The 13752-nt window shown below is 34.0% G+C and overlaps 1 protein-coding gene across 17 annotated transcripts in view; it reads left to right on the top strand.

The window, feature by feature from the left end:
- LOC124369008 (proteoglycan 4) overlaps window positions 1–13752 on the top strand; it is a 218418-nt gene that overhangs the window by 157099 nt on the left and 47567 nt on the right. For 9 of the 17 annotated variants that reach the window (XM_046826629.1, XM_046826630.1, XM_046826620.1 and 6 more), the window contains 6 exons: window positions 2344–2524; window positions 3440–3570; window positions 5466–5574; window positions 6367–6457; window positions 10519–10647; window positions 13121–13264. In XM_046826629.1, the coding sequence (XP_046682585.1) occupies window positions 2344–2524; window positions 3440–3570; window positions 5466–5574; window positions 6367–6457; window positions 10519–10647; window positions 13121–13264 (785 nt within the window). The remainder of the gene's footprint in view (window positions 1–2343; window positions 2525–3439; window positions 3571–5465; window positions 5575–6366; window positions 6458–10518; window positions 10648–13120; window positions 13265–13752) is intronic. The other 8 variants (XM_046826616.1, XM_046826617.1, XM_046826622.1 and 5 more) reach the window with 8 other exon arrangements.

Raw genomic sequence — 13752 nt, 5'->3', positions numbered from 1 at the left:
CTGTCTCAATTTAAATTTTCCTGTTATATATGAAGATGATAAAGATAGAAAACATTACTTACTAATAGGTGTGTTGATTACTAGTAGTGATAATACAATTATCAACCGGATCCATTACCTGGATTAACTGAGTGACAGAAATGCTTGTAATTGAATGTGAATTGTCAAAAAAAACATTCTATCTATACTGGTGTAAGGCGTTATATTAGATTATATATTTTGATTTTTGAAGTGAAAACTTCTTTAGGCGCGTTGAGCGTTTTGGTAGAGGGTAAAATCCTCGGTTCGCGTCACCGACATGCTAATGATACTAACCTGCATGAAAATGTCAGTCTCGCTGTGTTTAGACTTGGCCGCGGACTACTAACCTGCAAGAAAAAGTCAGTCTCGCTGTGTTAAAAACTGTCCCGGCGGAGTATGAAAACAGACTGCGAAAATCAGTGACCTTTACGGCTTCCTCTCGCGATTTAAAAGTGAAGCCAATGTCGTACAATTCTGTAAGATGCGTCAAATTAAAGCTCTTAATATTGGCAATCTATTGGTTACATTTTTAAATATTAAAAAAATTTTGAAATAATTTTGATTATTGTTTACATTTTACATAGCGTTTACAATGACAAGAAAAAAGTAGTAAGCGAGGATTTTTTTATTTTTTGGTCAGACAAAATTTGTCAGCGAGAAAGTTGTGTGAAAATAGATGAATATTTTTTTTGTAATTTATCATTTTTTTATTGGAAGTTTAGTTTAGCCTGTAGTAGCGTATGAAGTGATGAGTGAACGTTTCTGCCGGAACTGTAGTTGGCGCATTGGCTCACTGATACCGTATTAACTCAATAAATTAGTTTATTGTGCAATAAAAATACCTTTACGAAAGAACCAAGTTAATTTAACTAATTTATTAGTTTTAAAAATATTGTGGGTTTAATTGTTATTGCAATTATATACTTTATCCGTAGCAATAACTGTATTATTTACAACGGTGTTCAACTCACTGTTGTTCACTCGGTGTTTACTCACTTATAAATGAATAATGAAAACAACGAATATATTTTTAAACATTTTGAATATTTGTACGAATATTTGTATTTAAAATTTAGCATTATTCATTTTAATTATGTTTTTTAATATTTAACCTCTTCATCATGAAATGAGTATTATTACGGTATAAGATTTATCTTACTAGCGTGGTAAAATAGATTTCTAGTTATTTGATAATATTTTTTCGTGGATTTTAAAATTGGAAAATTAAAAACGCGTCACATTTACAATTACAGATGTACTGCTACTATAACGTATTGTTAATTACTCTCAACTTAATAGTTCCGTTTTCACTTCTATCGGCAGTCCCACGACTGCTACTGTTTTTTATTTCAATTTTGAAATTGTTTAGCATACTGAAAACTACAATTAAAGCAATAATTTTCCTCAAAAAACTGTTGAATGAAATGAAATATGCCTTTATTTAAGAGGCGGAGTTAGGGCTATTTAGCCCTCTCTACCACTCAACCTCACATAATATACATATATATGTATATTGAATGATCTTAACACAAAACACACTTGAACAAAACAAAATTCCTTGGTTTTGCAGATATTAGGGAACTGGTTGTAGAAAAATGAGTTTTCTCCTCTAAGAACAAGGACGTAGCCAGTGAGGCAGTCCAAGGGGTCTGGACCCTCCCTAAATTTTCAATTTTTTCACTTACTTTTTTTAATAAGCAATTATTATTTAAATAATTCAGTATTCTTGACATGTACTGCTGAAAGATCGTTCTCAACAAAGAAACGGGTCAACAACTTTTTAAGGAACAAAATGGGGCCTTACTCTGTCCACTACAAGAAAATATTTGTTGTCTGTAGCCTCCCGCCCAAAATTTTTTCCTGGCTACGTTTTTGTATAAGAACAATGTTAAATCTCGTGTACTTTTACATCCTTGTTTGTTATCGTAGCGTTCTAGGAGATTTTACATTTTAAAGACATAATTGATACAAATGTAAACACTTTTTAGTTCTTTTTCCTAAAAGTGAATAATTTTTGAATGTTTAATTGATTTCTCTGTACAATCCAAAAAAATATTGAGATATCTAAAACTCATTTGGATGCATAGTATTTATATCTTTAAAATGAGATATCTCGAATAATTATATGACTAAAAATAACAGTGTAAAACTGCATGAGGTTTAACGTTGTTCTGTGGGCAAAAACCCAAGATGGTTTCACTACAGCCAGTGCTTAAAACTCCCTTGTTGGTTTGTATATAATATATCTCATATGACATACAACAACCTAAAATAAGATATTATTGTTTAATATTAATAGGAACAATTTATGATTTATTTCAGTCGAGCTGAGTTCCACAGTGAGTACAAGAAGAATTTCCGCCCATTCTCGCAGTATGACTATGTGGAGGGCAAGTTCAAGGCCAAGAAAGAACCTGAGCCAGTGCTAGTCCATGAGTTGGCACATGGAGATTCATGGTATCGGGAGGTCCTGGAGCTGCGCAAGAAAGCTGGGGAATACAAAGTAAGAATCTCTTATGCTATTAGGTTACTTCTGATTTTTAATTTACATAAAAATGTTTGATCAACTTTTTCATTCTTACATTTTATAAAAAAATTATGAATAAAATTGTAATTTTAGACCTACAGAGCACGAGGAATGCATCTATCACCAACTGAATAGTTTCTTGACCTTCAACTCTGCCTTAATTCCTGTATTAGTGATAATCTGGATATCACTTCCATACACTGGGTAATCAAAGCTAGAATATGGAATATGGAAGATAGAGAATTATTTAATTTGTATCTTATTGGCTTAGAAAAAGAACTGAATTAAGAGGAATCATCGTCATGGTTAAAGGATCTGGTTTGGTGAAGGCTAACAAAATGATATGTTGATAAATTAATTTCAGTTCAGGAGGCGGTACATGGGCAAATATACTTATAAACAGAAAGGCAGAATCAGCATTGTATTTTTCAATGTATAAACTGTTCTATTTCTATCTATTAACCCTTATTATGCTAAATATCTTGTTAATGAACTTAATTTAAAATATACATATTCATGTTCAGTGAGAGCTTGACGACATGGTTGTAACCTGGTTATATCACATCTGACAGTTTCATTCAATTCCAGCATTACTCAGTATTTGAGTTAATTGTATTCCTTCCCAATCAAAAGTAATATTTCCCAAACTTAGTCATTCTTGCCTGTAATGCACAATCTAAAAATTGAAGCTACTACGCAGTGACTAAGTGGTGGATCACCAACATTGACATATAAAAAAATAGAATCTCTAAGGGAAAATGGTGGTAGACAAACTTAGTGGTTTCTTTTCTTTAAATAATTTTTGTTGCTCTTTAAAATATTTGTCTTTGTACATCAAACATTGATTTTGTAATCTCTTCATATGAAGTATTGTAGGATCTGTGTTTACAGCACAGAGGTTGGGGCACTGAGCTGGTGCCTCAGCATATAGCTGAACTATACAACAAACAGATGACTCTGTGGGAACAGGTGTCCCGACGCAGCTCTCTGTCAGCCCTCAGTCTGGCCTCTACTACACCTAGGTCAGTCTTTACTGTATTTAATATACCACATTTGTTTCTTGACACCTAAAGGATCTGTTTGATTTCAATTAAACCCAGAACCCAGAATAATGTGTTAAGCACACTGCAAAGAAGACCTTTGTGCTGTCATGTCATTGGAAATTTAATTCCTAACTGGTAGGAAAAGTAGTTGCCACCATGCAGATATGAGGAAGTATGGTATGAAAGAAGGGATTAGTGTAAGTCAAGTAGACTAACAACATTCAGTAATCACATGGCCGAGTAGGAGTGATTAACACAGTGATATAGTTACTCTACTATAACATCTCCCCCACCACCAAAATCTGGACTGTAATGTTGGCTTCACTGTCTACTCTACCGATGTAAACAGTTTCGAGTAGAGTAGAGCTATTATTAGTGGCTATTGAACCACAACAAAATGACAGCACTTACATAACCTAAAATTCCACAATTCATCACACTTTACTTAGCTGTAAAGGATCCAATTTTATTGTGTGGTAGAGACAAGTAAGGTGGTAGAGTAGAAGGTAAACTGCCCTACTGGTTACTCTACCCATGTAAACCCACCTTAAAGGTATCAGTGGCATGATGTCTTACAAATCATAGAGAATTCTTAAAAGCTGCCCTTTAAATTGGAAAGAGCCATCCTCCTGCTGAAAATCTCAAGGTACTCTCCACTCAGCAAATACAATAAAACAAACCTATCTAATAGAATATGCTAAACTACCTAAAGAATGTTAAAATGGAGAATCAGTGTTCCGAGGGGTGTGGTGAAAATGGATGTTGCTTAATCTGGATTACTAAAAAGTTCCTAGCTCTGGTATACTTTACATGATCCCATATAGAGGTTGTTAAGATTTGGGGGTTTACTTGAGGCTCTTGACCGAGATAAGTGTAATTCAGTAGTCATGTTTAATTTTCTCAGGGCTTTGACATCTTGGTTCCCACAAAACAAGTTTCCTTGGGTTCTTGTATAGTGGTGCCATTAACTGGTTCATTTCCTACTTCAAAAAGTGTCTGTAAGTGACAAAGGTTGGTACAAATATCTCATCTTCCATTATAAAAACAAGAGAAATAGCTCAATTGATTTACCTTGAGTTGCCTTTGTATTCTGCAGACTTTCCCTATTGTGCACAGCATTGCAATATCCATGATTATGCTGATGATATTCAGCTTGCACCTATCGTATGATCCGGAGGTATCCATTGTGGACCTCTGGCAAATGGCAAACTAGAGAGCAAAGTACCTAGTTTATTAAACATGGTATCATGCTTTGTATATTTCTTTTGACATTGACAAGTTTGCTACTATCCATATAGCAACCCCTAATGTTTTGAGACAGGTAAAACAAATCAATTCACAAGATATGGTCAGAAGAGAATGTTTGAAGGGTTGTGATACTGGCATCTTGGTATTGAACTTGACTGTCACCTGTTACTTTCAGATCATGACATTGGGAACTCAACATTTTCAGGGAAGGCAAAGAAATGTATAGATGCCTGTTGTTTGATTTACTAAAAATAATAGGAATAAAGGAAAGTCCAAAACGGACCCTTGTGGGCATTTTTCAATCAAATTAAAAAAAAACTATTTAAATTAGTTTCACTTTTGATTTCACTATTTTAAAACAATATTTGTGGATATGTCTTTTATGAAACTATTAACTGAAATAAACATTTGGTTTGTTATATGCTAAACAAACACTAATTTTAATAACTTGATATTAAGAAATTTTGTAAAGGCTATTTATTGATCTCACAACAATATCTTATAAACTTTGGTCAGCATCTAAGAAGTGATTGAGCTTAATTTTAACATTTATTTATTATTTTGTGGTGTATGATTTTTTTACTCATCACTGATGTCACTGATAGGATATTTGTTGTATGTCATAGATCTATTAGTAAGGAAGAAAAAGAAAAAGAAAACAACAAGAAAAGCTCTCCGACAAAGCCCCCTTGGTCCCGTCAAAGTCCCAGCAGGCATGTCAGTCCTCAGAAAAAAGTAAGTTTAACGAAAGTTTTGGTACTGTACTATTCAAAGCTATACAAGACAATTCACTGATTGACAAAAGTTAAGTAAGGGATTTCTAGATATGCTAAACTAAAAAATTCGATAGTAACTTTTATTATACTTCAAAGTTTTAAGATAGTAAACGTTGCAGTGTTAGAAACATTTAAAATTGCACCTCTGTCATGAAGTGAATGACATACATTTTTAGAATATACAAAACTCAAGTCTCTGAAATATATCTAGACAGTTTCAACATGGTAACCACATGTCACATGAAATATACAATCTTGATTCCGCCTCCTGCTGACTAATCTTAAGATAGTATAATAATATTAAGCTTAAGATAGTTTCATATATTAATTTTGAAAAAAACAAATAGATGTTTAAGCTTCCATTTCTTTAGAAAGCAATATGCATCATCAAGTAACCATAATAACAAAGTGTATATAGGTTCATAAAATTTATACTGAGAGTAATGTAATAAAGTTGTCACTCTTGGTGGATTGATTTTTTAGAACAATTTTTGAGAACATTTTAAGTTTTAAGTTTAGCGATCAGCAAAAGGCATTCCAACAATTAATGTTTTCTCAGAGACCTGCAAAAGACTCAACTTTCTGTTTTTATATATAAAAGCGGTATATAGTATATATACAAACACACAGTAAAATCAATCATCATATCAAGGATGCTATTATTTAAGAAAATTTAAAAGTATCTTTAATATCTTTTCACTTATTTGGTCTTTTGCCTCACAAACACCTTAGGCTATTTATCTTATTTTAGGTTGAGAAAATGGATGACAACAAGAAGGAAAGTGCAAGGTCTAGGAAGGAAGCTGTGATTCGACACCATCTTGAGAGAACCACAGGTGCAGGTGAATTCTTTTCTATAACCTTCCCTTTATCTCTCCGTCACATATAAACATAACATATGAATTCTTGTTCACTCATATTCTACTCTTATTCTCACTCACTCATGCTCCATATGTATTGTCGCTCTGTCATACTACATACATATTCTCGTTTAGTGATTCTTTATATTTATTGTCGCTTACTCACACTCCATTCATATTCAAATTCCATTATATTTTATTTTTATTGTCGCTTACTTACGCTCTATACATATTCTCGTTCAATGATTCTTTATATTTATTCACGCTTACTCATCCTCCATGTTTATTTTCTTTGTTATACTTTTAAATTTGTTCTTATGAAGGCCAAGGTTCTTAAAATCTCCTGTTACAGAAAGACCACAGTGTCACTAACTCCATTTATGATATTTTTTATGAATATAAATCATTTATTTATTTCTTTGTATCCATTAAAAGAATATAAATTTTTTTAAGGTAACATTTGGCTTAAGAATAAAAATTAATTACTAATATGTCAAATGACTAGACTTCGTTTATGACTTTAAAATATGATTACAATACCTTTCAATATGTTCTGAAACTGAATAATGTATGCTTTTTTTCAATTTGTTATAAAAATAGTAAAAATTGAAAATATGAGGAAAGTCCTATGTTGAAATTGTTTCTAATTTTATTACACCTACATAGAAATTGTTTGAATTAAATTATTATTTTTATGCAGCATCCAGTAAGCACACCAGTCCAATTTGAGACTATTGATTTGTGTCTTTCATATACAAATCTCTAATTTTCCAATATTTCTTCCAAATTCGTTGATTGATACACAATACATTTTTTAACAATACAGAAATTATGTACACCTAACCTACAACTGAAATCACTTTAGCTGCTCATGAATATTATGAGGTGTGTCCAGAAAGTATCCAACCTTGACGTCTGGCATGAACTGACGTTATTCAGCGGCAACGGCAATCTGGTCCCCTTCAAAGTACTCCCCTCCACAAGCCACTACCTTATTCCAACGCTCCTCCCACTTCCGGAAACACTCCTTAAATTCATTTTGCGGAATGGCTAACAGATCCTTCGTCGCATTTTGTTTTATTTGTTCAACATCATCAAATCTTTTTCCTTTCAAAGGAATTTTTAATTTCGGAAATAGCCAGAAGTCACAAGGAGCTATGTCAGGACTGTAGGGAGGCTGAAAAGAATGGATTTTGGTTATGAGAACCGTGAAATAAGATTTTAGAGGCTCGATTAAGAAGGACCACTTCACACTAGGCAGTGAAGACGCCGAACACACTGATTTTAACAAGAGTTCACCAGGTTACACATAATGAGTTTATGAACAGTGCATATTCAAATAAAGTGCAGAAAATAAATAGTTACCTTTGTTTTCATGAGGGATAACCGTAGTCTGCTGTTGTTGAGGGCCAGGTTGTGATCAGGAAGTGTGGAAATAGGCTGCTGTCTTGTAGGCAGGCGTGAAGACGGAAGATGTCCTTCACGGATTCACTCACGCACAATACGACCGCAAACAAATAGTTCATAACACTGTGGCCAGTCCTGTAAAGCACGGTAGACGTGGGTGTCCGGGAACAGAGACGTTCTGGTAGAGATTGCCAATCCAGAGCACTGACTTTAATGTTAATGTAAATGTACAACAAATAGAGATAAACTAATATTTAAGTGAGAGAGTAACACATGGGGCATAAAGTCACGTGTTGAGTAAGTATGGTCAGCAGTGGCTAGAGTGCTATATAAGTGCCCCAGGCGAGACTGAGCGTACACTGAGCAAGCGTGCAGTCGCTTGCAAGGTGGGCAATTGATAAGTCAACCGTTGTGATTGGTTCGTGAGTGTACAGTAAACAGCTGATTCGTGAAACAATGGTTCATTGGTCTGTCACTGTACGTGAATATTTTAATCCAGTAAGGAATGGTATTGTAGGCACTAGGCCGCAGAAAGAGATATAGAATTAATGCAGTATATACAGTTTAGTAAAATAAAGGCAAATATATAGTATAAATTGCCCAAAAAATATATACATAATTATTGTTCAATAAAAGTAGCCTTTTCATATTAGGCAATAAAAAACAAGTTATTTAACGCAATAATACTTAACAGAGGCTGTCGTAGTTAGTTGATGTCGTGTTTGACCAAAAAACGCTGAATAAGATTTGAGGAATGAGCTGGCGCGTTGTCGTGGTGCAGGATTCAGTCATGGCTTGTCCACAGTTCTGGTCGTTTCCTTCGCACTGCATCTCGTAGCCGCCTTAGGACCTCAAGATAATACTCCTTATTCACTGTCTGGCCTCTTGGAGCATATTCGTGATGAACAACGCCGTCAAAAAAAACTGTCAGCATTGTCTTGACGTTGCTTTGACTTTGTCTTGCTTTTTTCGGCCGTTGCTCTTCGCGAGTTTTCCACTGTGCAGATTGAGCCTTTGTTTCAGGGTCGTAGCCATAAACACATGACTCATCACCAGTAATAACTTTTTTAAATAGCCCAGGGTCACTTTTTATCAAATCCAGATTGTCCTGTGTGATTTCAAGTCGACAGTTCTTTTGGTCTCCTGTCAGCAGCCGAGGAACAAATTTTGCAGAAACACGGTTAATTTTTAAATCTTCGTGTAAAATGTTACAAACTGACGATTTTGGTATTCCTAAATCTTCTTCCAGCTCTCAGACAGTCAATCGACGGTTTCCATTAATTGCTGCACGAACACGTTCAATATTTTCAGCGTTTCTGGCCGTTGAAGACAATATCGGTCATCACTCTCCACTGATATGCGACCATTTTTAAACCGCCTAAACCACTATTTTATTTGTGTATCGCCCATAGACACATCATCACCATAAACTTTCCATATCATACTAATGGCCGTCTCTGATGCTGAATGGCCAAGTTTATGGCAAAATTTAATGCAAATGCGCTGCTCAACATGTTCAATCATATTGAAATGCGATGCACACACACGGCAGTTCTGTACAGAACAGAGCGCTGTGACTCACTGAGTGACCGGATCGTATTCAATGCCTAATATGGGAAGGAGTAGGCTTGCCCCTCCCCTCCAATAACCGGTTCGAGTCAGTCGGTTACGCCACGGTCGCCTACTGGTCGGCGGTCGGATACTTTTTGGACAGACCTCGTATATATGTAAAATGTTTGATTTTAAACAAGATCCTCACTTTCAATAACTGGTACATGCATTTTAGTATATTTTATAAATTCTTTGTTCAATTTCTGGAAAAATCAGCATTTTAGATTTAAATTTCCAATATCATGTTTTATGGATCCGGTAGTTTATGTAATTTTGTTGAAGTCATTCTGCAAAATTTGATTGATAATATGTTCTTGTCAGTTTTTACGAAGAATCGCTCTTCAACACAGTGTGAATTCTCATAAATAGTAGAATAGGCAGAAATATGCCTTAAATGAACTTATTTCATTTTTGAAGAGAACTTCAATGAGAAACTTACAGAGTGCACAGTAACTAAACTGACATAGTTACTGTTGTTACATGTAGTGACAAACCTATTCATGGAGAACTATGAAAATGTTGCACTAGAGAGAACGCTGAAGAAGAGGGAATATGGATTCGCTATGAAAATTATTAGGAAAAATAATAATATTAAATAGACTATCATTAGTAATATATAAAACTTTCAATTATTTAATCATATATGAAAGCCATATCTTTATTGTGAATTAATGATTGACAAAGTAACAACTTGATATGAAAAATATTGCAGGTATACAAGAAAAACTTATAAATTCTACCTTATAGTTTTTCTAATGGCTAGATGAGGCAGGCAGGATTAAAACATAGTTTATCAACTAACCTGTTCTTTCTACAGTTTTATTAAGACAGTTTAAAATTAATATCATGCAATTCCTTTGAGTGTAACACAATTCAATTGAACATTCAGTTCATACATAGTTTTCGTATTAGGAGGCCCTTCTTGTCTTTTTGCTAATGTCAGTACAGTTTTTATAATCCATCACATCCTTTTTTATAGTAGCATGAGCGAATGAATATAAGTTTTCCGTTGTCGGGTGATTTAGTTGACGGAGCTTTGTTGCACTCTCCGACTCGCGAGAAACTAGAACCTGTTTTACCTCGTCGCAAAGAAGATAATTCTGAGCAAGTTAGCAAGAGTACGCAAAAACCAAGTCACTCTACCGGTACGTCAGGTAACTAGAGGCTGTTTATAGCATATATATTTATATATACTGTAGTATATGTATGTATATTTAGCATATATATACTATAGCTATATTAGAATAGAGTGTTGTAGCTAGTATCATGTTGTGTGAAGGATCTATGTAGAGTGAACTCCTATGTTAGTCTGCACCTTGTTAGATTAAAAATGTTAACCTATGCTAATTTAAAAATTAAAACTGATTTAAAGTGGAAAAACACAGTTTGTGTTGTAGTAAAGCACTGTGAATATCTAATAATATTTGGTTTACATACACATTAATAAGTTCTTAATGATTTTATTTTAAAGCATTAAGAAATTAAATTGTAGATTTTGTTTATTAGGTTGATTCTACTATTGATTGTAATTTCAAAGTTTAAGCTGAATGAATTGATTAGTATCTGCTAGTCTGATAAGTAATAACTACAATAATGAATGTTTGTTGCCAGAGTGAGAATAGGAAGTCTTCATTCTAATTGAGAATCTTTTTCTTCTTCTTCATTACTGTTTTGTGTTATACCTTTAGTTTTAACCATTTATTTTTTGTTAACTACTTCTTTCACCAATCTGAAATAAAGTGTGGATATGAGTTTTTGATGCATGATGGAAGGTTTTACTCTAATCTGACTATAGTAACTTTGATTTCTAAATCAACAGGCTGTACTTACCAAAATGGACCTGTTATCACCAAGTATTCAATGATTAATGTTTATTAGCACTATGATTAGCAGGGGTATGCTGATAAAGTTATATAATAATAAATATATAATATATCAATTCAAATAATATATAAATATATTAAATACAGTACTGGTAAATAGGACTCATACCCACACCCTTTAACAAACAAAACAGCCAACCAGCACAATTCCTTTTCATTTTAAGTTACTTCAGAAGGGTGCCTTCCTATATCCTCAAAGGATTAACTATAATTTGTTTCCTCATGCCGAGTAACTTCAAGTTTCTTAGTATTCAGCATTCTATCATTAGAGATGCCAGTCCAAGCTTGTTTATTAGAGCCCATTTTCTGACAGTGGAGTCAGGAAACATTTTGTTTGTGGGCGGTCCCAAGTTCTTAAGCTTGCCAACTTCTGCGGAAGAAGAGGGTGTGGTTGTGATCACTGTGTACTATGTCCTTATAAGGATATTCTGAGTTTCTTAAGAGCACACTTTATAGTGCTTTAAGAGCATGAATTTTCTGAAATGCTGACATTTTGTGCATGTAGCATTAATGCATAAGCACATACTGCTTGCTCGCCACAGGGCTACTGAAGTTATTTATAATATGGTTCAAAACTTGGTGACTCTATGGTTGTGCTGGAAATTTGATCCCTAAGCTTAAGTTTTCGAAAAAAGCATAACATTTTTGAGTTGGAACTACAAAATAATTAAAGATCAACACGAAAAAAGTCAAAATTTTATTATAATTGGTTAATTATCAGCATTCTTTTTCAGATTCCTTGGTATTCAGCTCTTTCTCTATCTTCAAATGCTGAGATCTACCTAGAACTGAACTTTTAAAATATTTTTTTAATATGAGGTGAAGTGTATTTTGAAACACTGATGTGCAGAAAAAGTGCTGTGACTTCACTTTAATGATTGCTCTATGTATTGCACCTCAGTGTCAGTTGTAAAAATATAATTATCTTATGCTAAGTTCAAATGACCAGTATAGGGCATGTACTAATTTAGATTTTTGGTATTTTGAATCGGTTTACATTTTGTTTCTTCTGAGTCAGTACACAATGTTTAAATATCTCTCCCCTTGTTACCTTTAAGAGCCATGCAGTTAAAGATACAAGTACATTTTTACACGCTTTATACTGTGGCATGTTTATAAGGTAAGACCTATTGCCTAATGGAGTAAGACCTATGGGTTCTGTAATGTTGTTTAAGTTTCAAGATAAGATGGTAAACACTCAGCTGGAGTTGGTGGTGAGGGGGGTATACAGGCAAGGGGGTTTCCTTCTATAATACAAACTTATGTCCACTTCACCACTCGTGGCTACCTTGACTTTCAGTGATGTACTTTGCCAATTAGCTCAACTAGGCAAAATTGGACTCTTCTGAGATCCCAGTAAAAGATAATCACTTAAGCTCAGATTCTTCCTCTTCATATTTATTTAATGTTTAAAAAATTTCTAAATTTCTTCCAATCTATTTATCCCTGAGGGAGCAAAACACGTCCCTGTTCTTTTATAGCTACAGGCAGCAGTGTACTATACAGAAGTAGACTGTTATGTCATGAACCATTAAATATGATACTGAAACATTTAGTGCAATGTCAAGAATAGTGAATGTTTTTGTGAAGGAAAATATTTGAATTCTTTTTTGTTTAAATACGTATATATTTTTAAAACATAGGTAATTTTAAAAACAAGAAAAAAATGTGATTAAAGATAAATTAAATTAACTAAATGTCTTTTCATGCTCATTTTTGAGATGGTTCGTTTAACTGTTTACAGGGAGGTCCCATTCTGTTGGGCCGAATACAACGTACTCAAGTGAGAACCGGTCTCCCAAGCGAAGTATGAGGAGTGGCACTGCAGCTGCAAGCAGCAAGACACAGGCTAACGGTCCCATCCCTGCAGAGAAGCGCAACAGACCCAGTGAGTGTTGGGTTAAGTTCCAGAGCATGCAACTGCGCTTCATTTACACTTGACTTCAATAATCATTTTCGTATATTTACATTCAGATTGGCACAGTTTTTACAGCTGATATATTTGAACAAAACACAGTCCAATTTCACCATATTAATATCCAAGGTTAACTGCATGGTTTAATTCAGAAAATATGAGTATATGTTTTCAAACTTCTTGAACAAAATATATGAGAGTAATTGGTGGGGACTTCAGTACAGCAATTTATAATACCAATAGTCAGAAGAAACTATACATTAACTATACATGTATTCACGTGCTCCATTCATGGTAACTTAGAGCACATGATCAAGGCTGTCTGTCTATTATTAGCAGTTAGTGGTATAGTTTATTAATGTTTTGGAATAAACCTAATTTTATTTTTGGTCTAGGTGAGGAGCAGAAACATGAACATGATCTTAGAGATGGATTCACAAAATTTCTCTGTTAACCGAACT

Source organism: Homalodisca vitripennis, chromosome X, assembly GCF_021130785.1.
Source record: "Homalodisca vitripennis isolate AUS2020 chromosome X, UT_GWSS_2.1, whole genome shotgun sequence".
NCBI classification, from domain to species: domain Eukaryota; kingdom Metazoa; phylum Arthropoda; class Insecta; order Hemiptera; family Cicadellidae; genus Homalodisca; species Homalodisca vitripennis.
The sequence above is the reverse complement of the archived record's forward strand: the minus strand, read 5'-3'. Positions and strand labels throughout refer to the sequence as shown.